Source organism: Strongylocentrotus purpuratus, unplaced genomic scaffold, assembly GCF_000002235.5.
Source record: "Strongylocentrotus purpuratus isolate Spur 01 unplaced genomic scaffold, Spur_5.0 spur5_scaffold_3, whole genome shotgun sequence".
Lineage (NCBI taxonomy): Eukaryota > Metazoa > Echinodermata > Echinoidea > Camarodonta > Strongylocentrotidae > Strongylocentrotus > Strongylocentrotus purpuratus.
In genome coordinates, this window is record NW_022145609.1 from 6,523,999 (window position 1) to 6,541,175 (window position 17,177).

Genomic DNA, 17,177 nt, shown 5'->3' on the forward strand with positions numbered 1-17,177 from the left:
CAAGTTTTCTCTTCTTTACATTTTTTAAAATACACATTTAAAGCAAGATAAAATACTTTCTCATGATGTGCAGTTTCCTTCTGAGAACTCAAGAAAACCTATCAACGATTAAATCCTTAAATAAGACTTTTGCACTTTAATAAAATCACTATTGTACAGTATGATCTGTGTTACTATTCTTGATAAGGACAAGTGTATAAACATGCTCTTTTGTTCTTACAAGCTTGTTTTGATTTGCCATTGTAAAATTCAGATTTCTCACCAAATGTTGAGGATTTCATTTTACTACTCTAGAGCTACACTGCTCTCCACTGCCATGTATAACTTCACTGAACAAGAAATTTGGCTTTCACTTACTTGTACCATTGATAACAGGTGGATTTGGTAGGTCAGCAGTAAGGTCTGGTTGACTTGTTGCCTTCACTACCGTCCCTTCACAGCTCAAATAGATGTGCCTCTCTCCTTGAAGCAGAAGATGCTCGCAATTAGCCTGTCATCGGAAGAGTAAAAAAAAATTCAAGTGTAAACTTTCATTACAGGGATCGTTTAACAATGTTAAATCTGAGATGCATGGCCCTACTTGTTTTCAGTGACTGTGATATGGTGTAATATTGAAGTCCTAAACAAATTGCCCTTCAAAATGATCATAAAGTGCCTAAAAAAAGTTCAAATCTTTTTCCCCAATAGACTTATAAAAACTGTTAGGAAAACGAAAAATGAAATTTCAATTCCCAATCATAAATATCTTGATAATCAAACAGGCGATCAGCTTGTAAAAGTCATTGGATACCTGACTGACCTAAAGGTTTATAATTATGATTGCAGCATGAGCTAAATCCAGGATTTTGTTTCAGAATCTGAGGCAATGTTACCAAGTCACTTCAACTCTTAATATCTCATTTTCATTTTGATGCATGTATTTAAACATATTTATATGGCTTGTGGGAATCTTTCATAACAAGATTATTAGAAAATACCACTTTTTAATCCCTAGACTTGAGTGGGGTACCAATTCATCAAACCATGCCAGTTAGAATTGATCAGAGGGCCTGAAAATCACCTAGAATGAGCTATTTTGTACACAAAAAAGCCTAAACTATGCAAATAACTCGCCAGGGCCTGAATTCAGGCTATTGCCTGAAAACTGGCATCCCTGTGTATGGCATTGAAAAAGAGGCATTAATATCCAAATTGTCACAGCTAGGTTCTTGAGTGTCAAGTGGAGCATCTTCAAATCACCTTCTGATGATTCAATTAAAATTTGAATATTATGAGTCACAATTATTTCCTAGCTCTACCCCAATGAATGCCCATTTCTCTGTCTTTGAAATACTTGCAAACAATGCCAAGTAGATTCTTATTTTTTAAAGTGGAAGATAATAAATTACACCTGTCATCTTTGTACGCAGACAAGGTGAAATCTGATTCCAACATACAATATTACCCTTGCACTTGCTCTGGTATCAAGTGACTATATTTTATCGTAACAGTATGAATGAATCCTTACTTACCATACAAGGGTTCATTGCAATGGCACTCTTTACAAATGAGAGTTGAATGAGGTTTCCTTTGGTATCAGGTGACTCGTCATGTGACTGTTTATCATCCAATGATTTCTTGGTGGCCCACAGGTTGTAGCCTTCTGGTCCCCATTCCTATACAGATAGGAGAAGAAATGACAATGAAAAAAAAGGAAATATCAACCAGATGAAGACATTCAGCAATTTATTATTTGTTTTCCCTTCACAATTTGAATGATTAACTACTAGTGGTGTATATATAGGGGTAAAAATACACATACAGTCAAACCTGTCCAAGGGAAACACAAAAAGTGGTCTTTGTAGACAGGTGGTCAGTAAAGCAGGTTTGGCTGTACAATACATCTCAGCAGCGATAGCAATACTTTCTATCTCCAGTTAGCATCCCCCCCCCCATTTTTGTTCAAAAATAATAATAATGTATCTCGTTTTACCAGGGTAGCCTCATCAGTATTAATACTGTTCTTCCTGAGGGCCCTTCAATCATACCATCGCAATCACATATCAATGATAATAACAATACAGCCTATTTCCCTTTTGCACTTGTGGTATGTTTATATCAAGCTTTCCTTTTCTGTCGAAAACATCAAGTAAAAACAAATACTATACAAGTATAAAGATCTGAATGCTCAATATCAAGGGAGAATAAATTGGTAAGGAAAGATGACGAAGGAAAGAAAATGAGAACAAGAAATACACTGTAGAGAAAAGGCAAAGAAGAAAACAAAGAAAAAGAAGAGTAGAAAATGAAGAAAAGGAAGCAGAAATATCACAAGAAACTGAAGCATAAGCGGCAGAATGACAAAACAAGGGAAACGCTCTCGGCGGTCTCGCCTGCATAACGCAATTCAATATAATAAACCAGAACGTCAATGACGTAGCGCTCATCCGCATCTCGCAACAACAAATATCGTAAATTTTATGTGGTACACTTTTGAACTGGTCAAAAAATAAAAATTTGATGAAAATCAGTCAAGAAATGAGGGAAAAGAAGCAATTTTTGTTATTTTTGGAATAAACTTGCATAAATTACCATAATTAATTAATGGACAACAATTTCAAAATTCTGTGTAGAAGAATAGTGTACCAAAGTTAGCTCTACGATATAAAGCAAACCAAATCAAAATCGGTCGAGAAATGAAGGAGAAGAAGCTTTTTTTTGTGATTTCGAATAAATTTGCATAAATTAGCATAGGTAATGAATTTCACGATTCTGTGTAGAAATTTCAAATCCCCCTCCTAGCCCTATCATATGAAACAATTAGAATCAAAATCGGTTGAAAAATAACGAAGAAGAAGCATTTTGAAAATCTTGATGTTGATGCCACAACAAAGTCTAAGTTTGTTGACCTTAAATGACCTTTGACCTTAACTTAGTGACCTGAAATTCTACTCACATGATTGGGGAGACTTGATAACCCTATAGTCCAAGTTTCATTGACTAAGAACTTATACTTTCAAAATTATATAAAAAATTCATGACGAAAACTCTCCGTTAGAGAAAATTAAGTGAATTGTCTCATAGACTTTAGTTTGGGCTTAAGCACTTTGATATAGTCATTATCATTAAGTAAACAAGACCCTTCCTTATCTGCTGGTGAACTTATCCCTCTGTCAATACAAGGCTATTAAGGACTTAATCCCTGTATCAACAGAGCTTGCGTACATTTAGGTGAGCCTGGAGAGTTGGGTTAGTCTAGAATTCAGACAATAATTATTGGTTTCAGCATGGACCTGCGAAAAGTATATTAGATGTGGTACCAGCAACTGGCAACTTTGGAACTCAAGTCGAACAATAAGTGTTATTAGCATATTTACGAGACGTTGCATTCCGAAAGAAAGAAATGAATGAAGGAAATAAACGTCAATATCACCGGCGCTTGAGACAGATTGCAGGAGAAATAGAAGCAAAAACATTTCAATATCGCTGTTACCGGCTTTCATTACACAAATTATGCCAACGGAAAAAAAGAAATGAATGAAGGAAATGAATGCCTACAACACCAGCGCTTGTGAAATATAAAGAGAGACATGTCTCAGGAGATCGAGAAGCGAAAACAATTCAATTAAGCTAATGTTACCGGATTTTATATGACAAATAGTAAGCCAACAGAAAGAAAGAAATGAATGAAGAAAATGAACGCAGATCGCTGGAGAGAGAAGCGAAAACAATTCAATTTAGCTCATGTTTACCTTCTATTATGATTTATGACAAAAAGTCAGCCAACGAAAAGAAAGAAATGGAAGAAGAAAATGAATGCCAATATCACAATAATAAGCACTTGGAAAATATAAAGAGAGACAGATAGCGGGAAAGAGAGAAGCGAAAACAATTCAATGTCGCTGATGTAAACGGCTTCATGACAAAAAGTTTGCCACCGGAAAGAAAGAAATGAATGAAGAAAATGAATTCCAATATCACCATCGCTTGAGAATTATGAAGAGAGACAGATTGCAGGAGATCGAGAGAAGCGAAAAAAAAATAATTTGGCTGATGTAACTACCGTCTATCATGACAAAAAGTAAAGCAACGGAAAGAAAGAAATGAATGAAGAAAATGAAAGTCAATATAACAATAATAGCGCTTGAGCAATAAAAGAGAGACGGATCGCGAGAGAGAGCGAAGCGAAAACAATTAAAATATCGCTGATGTTACCGGCTTTATTACAAAAAGTAAGCCAACGGAAAGTAAAGAAAATGAATGCCAATATCATCAGCGCTTGAGAATTTTAAAGAGAGACAGATCGCGGGAGATCGAGAGAAGCGAAAAAATTCAATAGCTGATGTTACCGTCTATTATGAAATAAGTAAGCCAACGGAAAAATAGAAATGAATGGAGAAAAAACTAATTTCAATATCACCAGCGCTTGAGAATCATAAAGAGATACAGATCGCTGGAGAGAGACAAGCAAAAACAATTTAATTTCCCTGATGTTACCGTCTATTATGAAAAAAGTAAACCAACGGAAAGAAAGAAATAAAGCGAAAACATGAGATCTTATATCACCATCGCTTGAGAATTATGAAGAGAGACAGATTGCGGGAGATCGAGAGAAGCGAAAACAATTCAATTTGGCTGATGTTACTACCGTCTATCATGACAAAAAGTAAGCAACGGAAAGAAAGAAACGAATGAAGAAAATGAATGTCAATATAATTAAGCGCTTGAGCAATATATAAAGAGAGACGGATCGCGGGAGAGAGCGAAGCGAAAACAATTAAAATATCGCTGATGTTACCGGCTTTATTACAAAAAGTAAGCCAACGGAAAGTAAAGAAAATGAATGAAGAAAATGAATGCCAATGTCATCAGCGCTTGAGAATTATAAATAGAGAAAAGCGAAAACAATTCAATTTCCACGCTTTGTGCGAGAGTGGGAGGGGATGTAATTAAGACAAGAATTGAGAGTCGAGAACGGTACAACGAATCGTCTTCTTTCTCAAATAATTAAATGAAGCGTTAAAAGCGCGGGAGGGGGGGGGATCTTATTCAAGACAAGGATTTATAGTCGAGAACGGTACAACGAATCGTCTTCTTTGTCTAATGATTTAATGAAACTTCAAAGCTTTCGCGCTTTGCGCGTGAGTGGAGGGGGGAGGGCTGAATTCAGACAAGAATTAAGATTCGAAAACGGTACAACGAATCGTCTTCTTTCTCGAAAAATTAAATAAAGCGTTAAAAGCGCGGGCAGGAGGGGGGGGGTATTTAAGACAAGGATTTAGAGTCGGGAACGGTACGACGAATCATCTTCTTTCTCGAATAATTATATTAATCGTTGACGCTTCCGCGCAATGCGCGGGAGGGGGGGGGGAGGGCTGAATTCAGACAAGAATTAAGATTCGAGAACGGTACAACGAATCGTCTTCTTTCTCTAATAATTTAATGAAACGTCAAAGCTTCAGCGCTTTGCGCGTGAGTTGGGGGGGGGAGGGCAGGCGCGGATCCACGGGCCGATTTTACCGACCCGGCTACCCCCTAGTCCCCCAAAACGGTTTTAAAAAATAGGATAGTAACGTAAATTTTACCTTTTTTTAAACAAAAGAAAAAAAGCGCCCCCCCGAAAAATATATATAGAATCTGCCCCCCCCCCCCCCCCGCTGATTCACCGGCCGGCTTAGTCGGCGCAACAAATTTCCCTCAAAAAAATGGACCCCCCCCCCCCCCCCCCCCCAAAAAAAAAAAAAAAAAAAAAAAAAAATTATCAAGACATGGCCCCCCCCCCCCCCCTGCCGCCGGCAGGATTCGCCCCTGGGGAGGGGGGGGGGGCGCAATTTAGACAAGAATTACGATTCGAGAACAGTACAATGAATTGTCTTTCTCAATTATTGATAAAACGTCAAAGTTTTTGCGCTGTGCCCGGGTAGAGTCGAGAACGGTACAAAGAATCGTCTTCTTTCTCAAAATGAAACGTTAAAAGCGCGGGAGGGGGGGGTGGGGTCTTATTTAAGACAAGGATTTAGAGTCGAGAATGGTACGACGAACATGAAGCGTTGAAGCTTCCGCGCAAAGGGCGGGAGGGGGGGGGGGATAATATTTAAGACAAGGATTTAGAGTCGAGAACGGTAGGCCTACATCGAATCGCCTTCTTTCTCGAATAATTAAATGAAGCAAAAAAAATTGTCACACAACCTTCTCCGAGTTTGATTCTGATGCCGGCGCACGCAGTGCACTTACGCATACAGTTTTCTAACGAGACCGTACGTGCTACAGCGAGGGAAGAACGTACACGTAGTGCCTCGCTAGAAAATTGGACGAAACTCGGAAAAGACCCGTATGTCTAAGCGACAATCTGCGCTCAAGCGTAGGCTGAGCAGCGTCGGCAGAGCGCACGATCTCATATTTATCTCCGCTTTTGCTGGTTCATTTTTCCCCGTTCAAAATTGCATTTGAGGTAGCAGTTCATTTTCAAATTTCTGGTTAAAAAATCAAATTCAAAATAAAACATGAATCAAAAGGACATGTGCACTGATATGCGCAGTCATACAAGCTGGTCAGTCATACTAAGAGGGCTTAAACCGATACAGCTGCTAAACAGCCGGTCGAAACGTGATTGACAGCTCTCTCCGCGAGAAGAAGGGGGAAAAGTTTCCTGAAGTGAGTCAAATCTGAAATTTGTTCGTGAGTATCAATATCATATCTCCGGTATTACCTGCCCGATTTTTGTGCTTTGAAGTTTTTGGGGGTAAATGAATCCCTAAGAACAAATTTCGGGAGAAAAAAACACAGATTTGTGTAACTTTGGGATTTTTTTCTTCACATTTTCTCTTCAGCCAGACTCTGTTGACGGGTCTTATCAGCGCGTCGTTGGCAATGGATTAGGAAAGTGATAAGATCGGGAGGTCCTTCTCCGGGCTCGTTTTCAAACTCTATGAGACAATTTCCGAGTTAGGGACACTAAAGTCGTAATTTCTCTAGCGAGGAATTTTCGTAATGTTCAAAAACTTAACCTTAGGTTAAGTTTTTGATGATGATGCTACAACATAGTCCAAGTCTGTTGACCTGAAATGACCTTTGACCTTGACTTTGTGATCTGAAATTATACTCACATGACTGGGGATCCTTGATTACCCTATAGTCCAAGTTTCATTGACTAAGAACTTATACTTTATACTTATACTTATAAAAATTATATCAAAAACTCAAAAACTTAACCTTAGGTTAAGTTTTTGATGTTGACGCCGCCATCGCCGTCGCCGTCACCGGAAAAGTGGCGCCTATGTCTCGCTTTTTGCTACGTAGGCGAGACAAAATCAGGAAGAACAAATATGTAGGAAAGGGAAGAAAAGAAGAGGTATAAGGAGGAATGCCTAAAGAATATGATGTATTTCAAGACAAATATGAATGAGGAACACAACGCTCTCTTACCATTGACTGTATCCTCAGTATCTTTGATCTGGAGGGATCAGGGCTAGAAAAACAAAAACAAAATAATTCACAAATTAACTCAAACAACAGTAAATATTATTAACGGTAAAAAGAAAAGTGTTATACACACACACACTTCCAATCATCTCCGCCACTCCCTCCCCTGCTTACACGATAAGCAATCGTGCCATTCAGGTACAAGTAAAAATTACTTTATTGACTGTTAAGACCACTGCAAATAAAGGCTTTATACATGAATGGTAAATTGTTCCATCTCATTATGTACGCTCTGACATCAAAACCTCATTCTTTCTACAAATCTTAATTTAAACTAGATGGCCCTTCGATCGCGCGCAGTCGAAAATGATGCCTCCGCCATGGAGCAATTTTACAAACCAAAACAGAAGCGAGCTATTTATGCATACATAATGAGCCCTGTGACCTTTGACATCGTTACCCCAAAATTTAATCCGCTCATTGGCTCTGCAAGATAAATACATGACCCAACTTTGGCTGGAATCCATCAATGGGTTCTTGAGATAAAGCGATCACAAGCTATTTTTGAATACATAATGAGCCCTGTGACCTTTGACCATGGATCTCAAGACCCCAAAATCTAATCAGTTCATTGGCTCTGCAAGGTACATACATGACCCAAGTTTGGCGGGAATCCATGAATGGGTTCATGAGATAACGCGATCACAAGCTATTTTGCATACATAATGAGCCCTGTGACCTTTGACCTTGGATCTCGTGACCCCAAAATCTAATCAGTGCATTGGCTCTGCAAGATACATACATGACCCAAGTTTGGCGGGAATCCATCTATGGGTTCTTGAAATAACGTGATCACAAGTAACAGGCATATAATGAATAAGACATAAATGCAGGTGTATACATGTAGTACGTAAATGATAAAATGTCATTGATACATACTAAACAAAAACAGCAAAAGAAAAAAAAACAACATTGAAAACAAAACATGGAGATGAAAACCCGGCCCGTATTGTATTAATATTTAAATCCGTGCAGGGTTCAGGATTAGGTACGAATTAAAGGAAGTTAGTCCGAGGTCTAAGTTTTACTTTTGTTGAATGTGATATTAGACTCCGGGTCAGGTTTAACTGCATTAGTAAAATACAGACCCATGTGCATAGAATTGATTAAGACAAGCACTGAATAGATTCTTTATGTATACCAAATCAGAATACTAAAAAGTATGTACAAGTAGAATACACTAGTAGGATAATTTCTAACACATCTTGAAGTGATATTTTTTGGAAGCCTTCCATGTCTCTGTCATTATGCTCTGTCATCAGGCAATAAGAGGTCAGATCTTGTATTATTCTACCCTCCAATGTTTACCTATATCAACAGACAGAGAGCAGAATAAACACAATGGCCAGGAAAGTAAACCTATCATACGGCACATCTGTCACTTCAGTCTACTAGGTACTCAAACACAACAGAGCTATATATACACTTATGCCCTTTGATGGGCGTCATATAGCCATTCATGTCAAGAGTTACTTTCAACAGTAAACTCCAACTCTTGATAAATCACAACCTGCACTATTACACCTTGGGAGGGGGGGGGGGGGGGGGTGGGGGGGTACTTTCTTTCTTAGTCTTCCATACAGTACAGAAAGGACGGCATTGCATATTTATTAAGACCATGGATACAGGCGGTACGCTAGTCTAAAACCTCATTCTTATAAAATGGGGTAAACAGCCTCAAAAACCTGTTGAGGCAAAATAAACTGTCATAAGTGAATTATGCCTCACATTGCTGTATCTCAGAACTCTGATTAAGTGAGTACCCCTTAGGTGGACTTTGTTACAAACAGGTTCATTTTTCTCACCCAATCTGCTATTCCTTTACTCAATAATAATTATTCAAAAAAGAAATGCTTCCATAAACTATGTCATATGTCAACAAACCTTATTTTATTGGAATCAACAAGACTTTTCAAAAAGACCTTTATTGTAGCAAGTATACATAACAGTGTGTAGTAAACCATGAAGTGTAATACAGTAAGGACCTCTGGACCAATAATAGGAATACACTTCACTGAGTAGTTAATAATATCCAATTATCAGTCATCAAAGGAAGAAATTCACGGTAACGGAAGAATGCCTATAGTATACTGAGCTCATGTTTACGAAAAAGTACTCTAGTCCTAGTCCTTCACAATGGGGATCGGGATTAGAGCAGATTATCAACTTGATAAAGCTTTATCTCCAGCTCTTTATCTCTCTTTCTCTCTCTTTAATCCATCTTTATATCCATCCACCATCCATCCTTTCCTGCCTAAAAACTCTTGTCTCTCCTGTAGAGAGTGGCAATTGTAGATTACTTTCTTGCCAAACAACTCAAAACACAAACTACACTGTATGTGATATACGGTCTAGTGATGTATCCACAGTGATGTAGGCACTAGGTTCATACCAAGGCACCATGTTTGAATGATTACTGTGTTACACAAATCAATGTCTACCTACCAGAAATCCCCTCCTAGAGTACACATAAGTAAAGCTCCGAAGGTGCTCCATAGCGAGAAACCACCCTTCAGCCATGACAAGATCAGTGCACTGCCCTCTGGTGTCCATCGTAACGACGTCACAGCTCCAGCTGCTTGGCAGCCCTCTGGAAACAGGTTACAGTGAATAAGGACACAATAGGTGTAATTACCAACAGAAGTTATTTGTACCAGTTACTTTTTAAAGTTAATTAATCATAAGAAAACGGGAACATTCTTCTATGATGAAATAATTTTACTTGTAAATTGATTTATTTATTAACAGAATTTGAGTTTCTTACATGATGAAGGAGTTATCCTGTTTATGCTCCGTAAGCACAGGACTAGATAAATCTACCCACTTTGTCAAGATTTGTGCAACTTCCGTTGCACAAAAAATAGACAACAAGTGACAGAGGGATTGCTTTGTGCAATACAATGGCTAAGCAAAATTACCTATCTGTGGTCTTGATGAGCTCCATTACAACCCTTTTAACACCTGGATACAAGTCTTACAGAGAAAACAGTTAAACAATTTTGAAGCTTTTCCTACATCTTCAACATGATAACTTCTATGTGGTACAGGGAGATTATTTGTGTGGCATATGAAGGGTTAAACCCAGAAAAACATTAGTTGCTTTTTGTGCATACCAGCCAATATATTGAAAGTAGATGTTATTCTTACCTGGGAAATCACTGGTAGAGAGAGTAAGTCTGTGAGAAACAAGGAGCGCTCCTGTGATTTCATCCACGGCAAACACTATGCCCTGACCACTGCAATATAGATACAACAAATCATGGTTTCAAATTCCTACATATACACTGTATATACTCAAACTGAAAAGGTATACCTACTGTATGCAACATTTCAAAAAGAGATTCAAATTCATTGCAAGGTATCAAAAGTAAAATGCACACAAGAAAACTAAAATGAATGTTTGGCATTAGGACCGATGCAGATTTCAAGATTTACATGTATACAAACAAAATAGCCATCTTCTGATTCTTGATAACACCAAGATTTCTGAACAAATCCAGGAGGGAAAAGATCCCACAAGTGGTGTACACATTTGCATTTACATTTCACAATTTTTGAAACACATACAAATATTTTACAACTGCTGTTCAAAGTCCTTTTCAGATTGTGTGTGTACATCATTTGTGTGTTTAGTGTATCATTCCTAAGATTTTCTTTGTCTATTGTACTTTTTCTTCAAAGGTTCCTTTTCCCTTTTCCTGCTCTTAACCTATAAGTAACCTAAAACCACTGAAAGCAAAACAGGAAATAATGTGATGTAGAGTTTCGGATATACAAACAAACAGTCAAATGAAAATATTGAGACTGAAAAAAAAATGCATATCATACAGTGTACATGTATATGTATAAAAAGTATAGATTTATGCAAGAAATAATACAGGTCAATAGAGAGGAAAAGAGCAGGAGACAGAAAGATAGACGAGTAGATAGATAGAAACAGATACAGATACAGAGAGAGAAAGAGAAAGAGAAAGAGAGAGAGAGAGAGAGAGAGGGGGAGAGAGAGAGAGAGAGAGAGAGAGGGAGAGAGGGAGAGAGAGAGAGAGGGAGAGAGAGAGAGAGAGAGGGAGAGAGAGAGCAGGGGGGGGAGGAAAGGAGAGAGACTGACAGAGAAAGTCACATCGCAGTATACATGCAATGTTAATGGGGTAGAATGACGTAAGAAAGACGAATCCACTTTAGATACTTACTTTGCTAATCCAAATACGATGAGCCTGAATTTATGATTGATGGCGACACATGTAGCATTAGAGACATCTGGCGCCCATACCGCATGTACACCCTGTATAAAACAGTTAAAGAAAAAGAGAGATGTAAATCAATACAGTGATACAGGAAATAGGCAACAGAATCAACTCAAACAATCAATCAATCTACACATATATTGTAAGATAGATGACGTCATTAGATTTTATTTCACATTTTACAGTCAGTATCAATTAAATCTTGACAGGTTTAATAGGCTTTCACATTTACTGTATGTATCTTTATAAAGCTACAAGTAAATACTCAGATATTAAAGTTCTTTGTACATGGTGCATGTGTGCCTATCAAATATCTATACATTATTTTGTCAATTTTATCAAGGTTTCTTGCACCAGTACATGTAGATGTTACATTGAAATGTCCCTGTTGCTGTTAAAGAGATAGCAAAAGAAATTACTACAATCAATGGCTGATGGCTATGTACAATATAGGTTTAAATGTAGGTCAATACAATACAGATGTGTATTTGGATGTCAGGTGATTCAAGTCGCATCTTCAACACCTGTCGCTGATATCACATTTTCCAGTAGAAATCGATCACCACGTGCATATCCACTTCAACCACTTTGCACTAGTATGGTGCATGCAATACAATAAAGAAGGCAGTATACTAGAGATGTGTAGTTCAGAATATCATTGTTGTTTTTAAACACATGACTGCACTACACTGTGTACGGTAGAAATTTATCTTATTTCTAGTAAGGGTGAAGTGTACTTACATGTACATGTAGCATGTAAAGTGAAGTGTACTTAGTTTGTACCTGTATATTTTTAAGCATTTATAGAAATCTGATTATGTGTAAATGTCTCAGGGATGTATAATATTAATTTTTTTCTTCTCCTTCTTCAAGTTATAGGTTATAAAATCACATCTCATTGACGCATTTCTTCGACATGTGTTTGTGATCTCCATATGTATGTAGTAACTTGTTGGATGGGTTCATGCACATTTTGGGAGAAAAAACATATGCTTGGTTTCTGCAAATTGCAGATGCTACCTTTAAGGCACAATTAAATAGGCCAGATCACTACAGCAGCAGTGGATTGTGCTTTACAAATAAATTGTTGACAGGTTATTTGGCAAGCTGCTAGCTATTATTAATTTGTGGGTAGTAACAACTTGGCAAGGAACTGTCTGTCAAAAAGTGTCAATGACCGTAATTTGTAATAGGCTACATGGGGCCTGTTTTCATCAGCTTAAGTTTGCCAAATAACCCGCTATTTCCAGACTCGGGATATTATCCTGAAGCTCGAAATTGCGTCTTCACCAGCCCTATACGCTCATAACAAAATATTATCTTGACCAGATATCCCGCTAATTGCAACTGCAGGCTGATGAGGACGCAAATTAACTGGTTAATTTTTTATCATGATAATTAGAATAGCAGGTTATTTGGCAAACTCGAGCTGATGAGACAAGCCTATTGATCTTAACTTTCACACTGTGTATAAGGGTATGGCATCTGTGCAATAGTAAATTAAGAAGACCTTGCCATTATATACAGATGTACAAGTATCTTTCATTCATATGTCAATTGTCAAATGTACATCTACATGTACATGCAGATACAGTACATCGTCTACAGACAGGATGAAGGACTTTGAGTAATGGTACTTTACATACTGTACATGTACATGTACGCTAGGATGATAGCCGTTCTGCCTCCCCAGACAAAATGCATCATGTCCTTAAGTCATTTTATACATGCATTTTAATTTCTTAAGGGGAAGTGGGGTGCTACTTTCTCTATAACTTTACAGAATTTCCTAGAAAATTAGACTACAAATTTTCCCTCTATTTTTTATTAAAAAGAGAAGAAAACAAAAATACTCAGCTTCAGGTTAAGATTTGGAACAAAAGATTGATGAGAATATATTTCAGACTTGAAATAGTTTAAAAAAACATATTTTCTGTACTGTTTTCTCACAATTTTTGACTATTTTAAATAGAGTTTAGATCAGTTTTGAGGCACTACACGGTACCTGTGGATATCTTTATGTTAACTTGCTTGGCCCTAGATGTATGAGTAGAGTCAAGTTGATATGCTTGTTCTGTGGCAGGATGCATCTAATATCCTTGGCTCTGTAAGTCCAACATCCTTAGCCTACACACTCCAAGAGTATTACACCCCATAATATAAATGTACATGAAGTATGTGCATGTATGTAAAGTTGTACTCAATTGATTTTGTTCAAATGCATGCCAATATTCACTATTGATCTGCACTTTCTGTATGTGTACATTTGTATATCTACAATTGTACCTGTATATACATGTAAATAACAACAAAAACAAAAACAAAATAAAACACATGATGTAAAACGTAACACAAAACAAAACAGATTGAAACAGAAACACACATTTCAACTGTCACTGAACAGCATAATACCCAATTACCCACTTCATATCTCCTCAAGTGCAATTGGAGTAGAAATTTGCAAATCGTAATACAGACACTCAACAACTTAAATTGCTTCCTAGTTCTTCAACAACACATGCATATATGCATGTAGCTTGAGGATAAGGGCATGAATTCATAAGTCTTAAAGCCCATCTAAAGTGTTGGGAGCCCTAAGTTTGCCAAAATTTGATGGCAAATTTCACTTAAATGTTATCATAATGTGAAAGAGGATGTGATTTAAAACACACTCTGCAAAGTTTCCCCCCCCCCCCAAAAAAAAAAAATATTGATAAGAATACAAATTTAGGTTTTCTGCGTACAACAGAAAACCCAAATTACGTTTTTTTTTTAGAGGGGCTTTAATCCCTGTATGTATGTGTTACTACATGTACAGTACATTTATGTGTATGTGGTACATGAACAGTTTCACAAACACTTTTTGAAGGTTAATTCAGTACTATATGTGTACATGAACTAGAATTAAATCATTCATCAGTATGAATGAATTTGTAATGCCCGGGTCACTATAAATAGTGTACTGTGCTTACAGGAATATTGATGCGAGTCATGAATGTTATTGTACATGTTTGTGGCATGCAGTATACATGTGATTCATCTCTAATATACTGCAAATACTGATCAGTGTATATATGATAACATGAACATGTACATGTGCTGTAGGCCCATTTAAAGTTTTGTAGATATTCATGTAAACTGTGCAACAGGCAATTTATTGCACTTATTTTGCTACTCCGTTTAATCTAAGCGAGAAAATTCAAATTAATTTCACCTCATAAGTTCCACAACACTACCATGCAAAGCAAACAAACCTGCATATTTATTGAATCTAGCACTGTTTTCATTGTAAGCAATTGATGCGCTCAATGAATTCCGTATGTATATATCAGTGAAAAGTTCATGTGGGGTCAGGCATGTTAAGTGTGGAATCATGCATCGCATTTCAGTCTACATGTATAGTATAGCAACATGCACTTGCTGAAGTACATGTACATGTACATGTAGTAATCTGCCTGCATTATTTTGTATATATTTCTAAACTGTTTTGTGTGGTGTGATTAAAAAATGCACAAGCAGATATGTAGTTAATGGGCATGATCTTGATAGGTAACTCATGCAAATGTACAATAATTAACATGTTTATATATAATATATGATCAATAATACCCTTTTAAATTAAATGCACATTATAATCCAAACAGATATGGATGAAAAAATTGTATAGTTTGAATCACATTGCATTGTATAATCACATTGCAGAATACATAATTATGTGCATTGTAAAAAGCAGAGTACATGTACACAAATCAATTTATGGAAAATATACACTTTCGCTCACTGCAGTACAGTACATACTACAAATGAACAGGGTATGGCCATCAGAAATCACGCAATCCCTTGACAAATAGCATAAAGGGTTTGAGTAGGGCACACACAAAAAGGATACGCAATCAGATTACAGATGATGAATAGGCAGCTACTTTAAGTAGCTTTCTATAACCTTCACCTGAAAGGAGAAAACTACCGGTATGCAAAGTGAACAATACAAAAGGGTTGGGTGGTAGGGAGAGAGAGGGAGAGAGAAAGAGAAAGAGAGAGAAAGAGAGAGAGAGGGAGAGAGAGAGAGAGAGAGAGAGAGAAAAGGGGAGGCATATACGGTGAAAACAGACAAGGAGAGGCAAAGAGAGAGACAAAGACAGACAGACAGACAGACAGACAAATGGACAGACAGACAGCAAGACTGACACAGTGAGAGAAAAACAAATAGAGACTGCAAGACAGAAGACAGAGAAAAGGCAGAGCAACAGAGATAACGGCAGACATACAGAGAGAAATGCAGAGAGACAGACCGTGAAACATTTAAGTGATTTTTACCCAATTCACTGCGTATTCCCCTGAATTATCTGATAAGTGGGCTCATATTGGCATTTCACTAAAACTCTTTTGGTTGATGAAGAGTGACTGTGTGTCCAACATGCATTGCATTTTCATTCCTGATTTTTGTTTTGTTCATCTTTTCTTTCAAACAGAGAAAATTGGTTACAAAATTATTTGAATTATAGACAAGGGTAGGGTCTTCCATTAAAAATAATCAATATTCAATATTTCTGATAAAATGAAGAAATCATGTCAAAATAAGAAAAGTATTAAATAGTACATTTAAATGATTGTTATCCACAAATCTCTATCTCAATAATATCTTTGCTACCAAAGAAACAATAGACTGGGATAAAATAATAAAATAATCATAATAATGATAACAAGATTTTACAAAACAAACACATCTTTCATTAAAAGAGATGCATTACCCTTATATAATAACTTGGCACTTTCTTATTCAAAGCTTGTTCTAGGTGCCAATGAGCCTATTGACCCTATCACCCCAATTTAGAACACTGCGTTACTACAAGCAATCATCAAAACATCAAGGTACATGTATTCACAAGGGTGATTGTCATGGGATGGGGGAAAAACGATAAGAAACGTTATTAACCTTAGGTGAGAACTTGGCACTCTCTGAGGTGAGGAAAGCAGCTCTTCCATCGGAGAGAACCACAGCGAACCCTCCTAGTAAGACACTGTACTTCAGCTGCTTGAAATGTATGCTGGGATCATCCAGTAAGGACTCTGAAATACACAGAGGGAGAGAGAGACTTGATTTAAATATGCTGCAAGAAACCCATCTATTACATGATATCATTATCTCCCCCCCCCCCCTTTTTTTTTTTTAAGATGAAGAAACAAACATATATACTGTATATACACGCTATAAATAACATGCATACTATGTGAGTGTTTATAGGTACATGTAAATTTGAATTCAAAACAAATTTGTTATAGTATTCAGCAATAATGGTCATAAACTGACTGACTTGCCTAAATTAAACAACAACAACATTTGAAAGTAGAACATAGGAATTGGCAGATGGGACATTGGATTGAAGTTACGAATCGTCTGTAAGATCACATAAGAGCCACAAGCACGTTTAATCATATCGCAATTCAGAGTTCATGCCCTTGTGGGGCAAA

At 37.1% G+C, this 17,177-nt stretch overlaps 1 protein-coding gene across 1 annotated transcript in view; it reads right to left on the reverse strand.

Moving 5' to 3' along the window:
- LOC593883 (RAB6A-GEF complex partner protein 1) overlaps positions 1-17,177 on the reverse strand; it is a 53,988-nt gene that overhangs the window by 19,440 nt on the left and 17,371 nt on the right. Inside the window, exons 6-12 of the mRNA XM_030996763.1 lie at positions 16,642-16,775; positions 11,652-11,743; positions 10,609-10,697; positions 9,907-10,051; positions 7,405-7,447; positions 1,512-1,655; positions 358-490 (exon numbers count right to left, since the gene is read on the reverse strand). Of these exons, the coding sequence (XP_030852623.1) occupies positions 358-490; positions 1,512-1,655; positions 7,405-7,447; positions 9,907-10,051; positions 10,609-10,697; positions 11,652-11,743; positions 16,642-16,775 (780 nt within the window). The remainder of the gene's footprint in view (positions 1-357; positions 491-1,511; positions 1,656-7,404; positions 7,448-9,906; positions 10,052-10,608; positions 10,698-11,651; positions 11,744-16,641; positions 16,776-17,177) is intronic.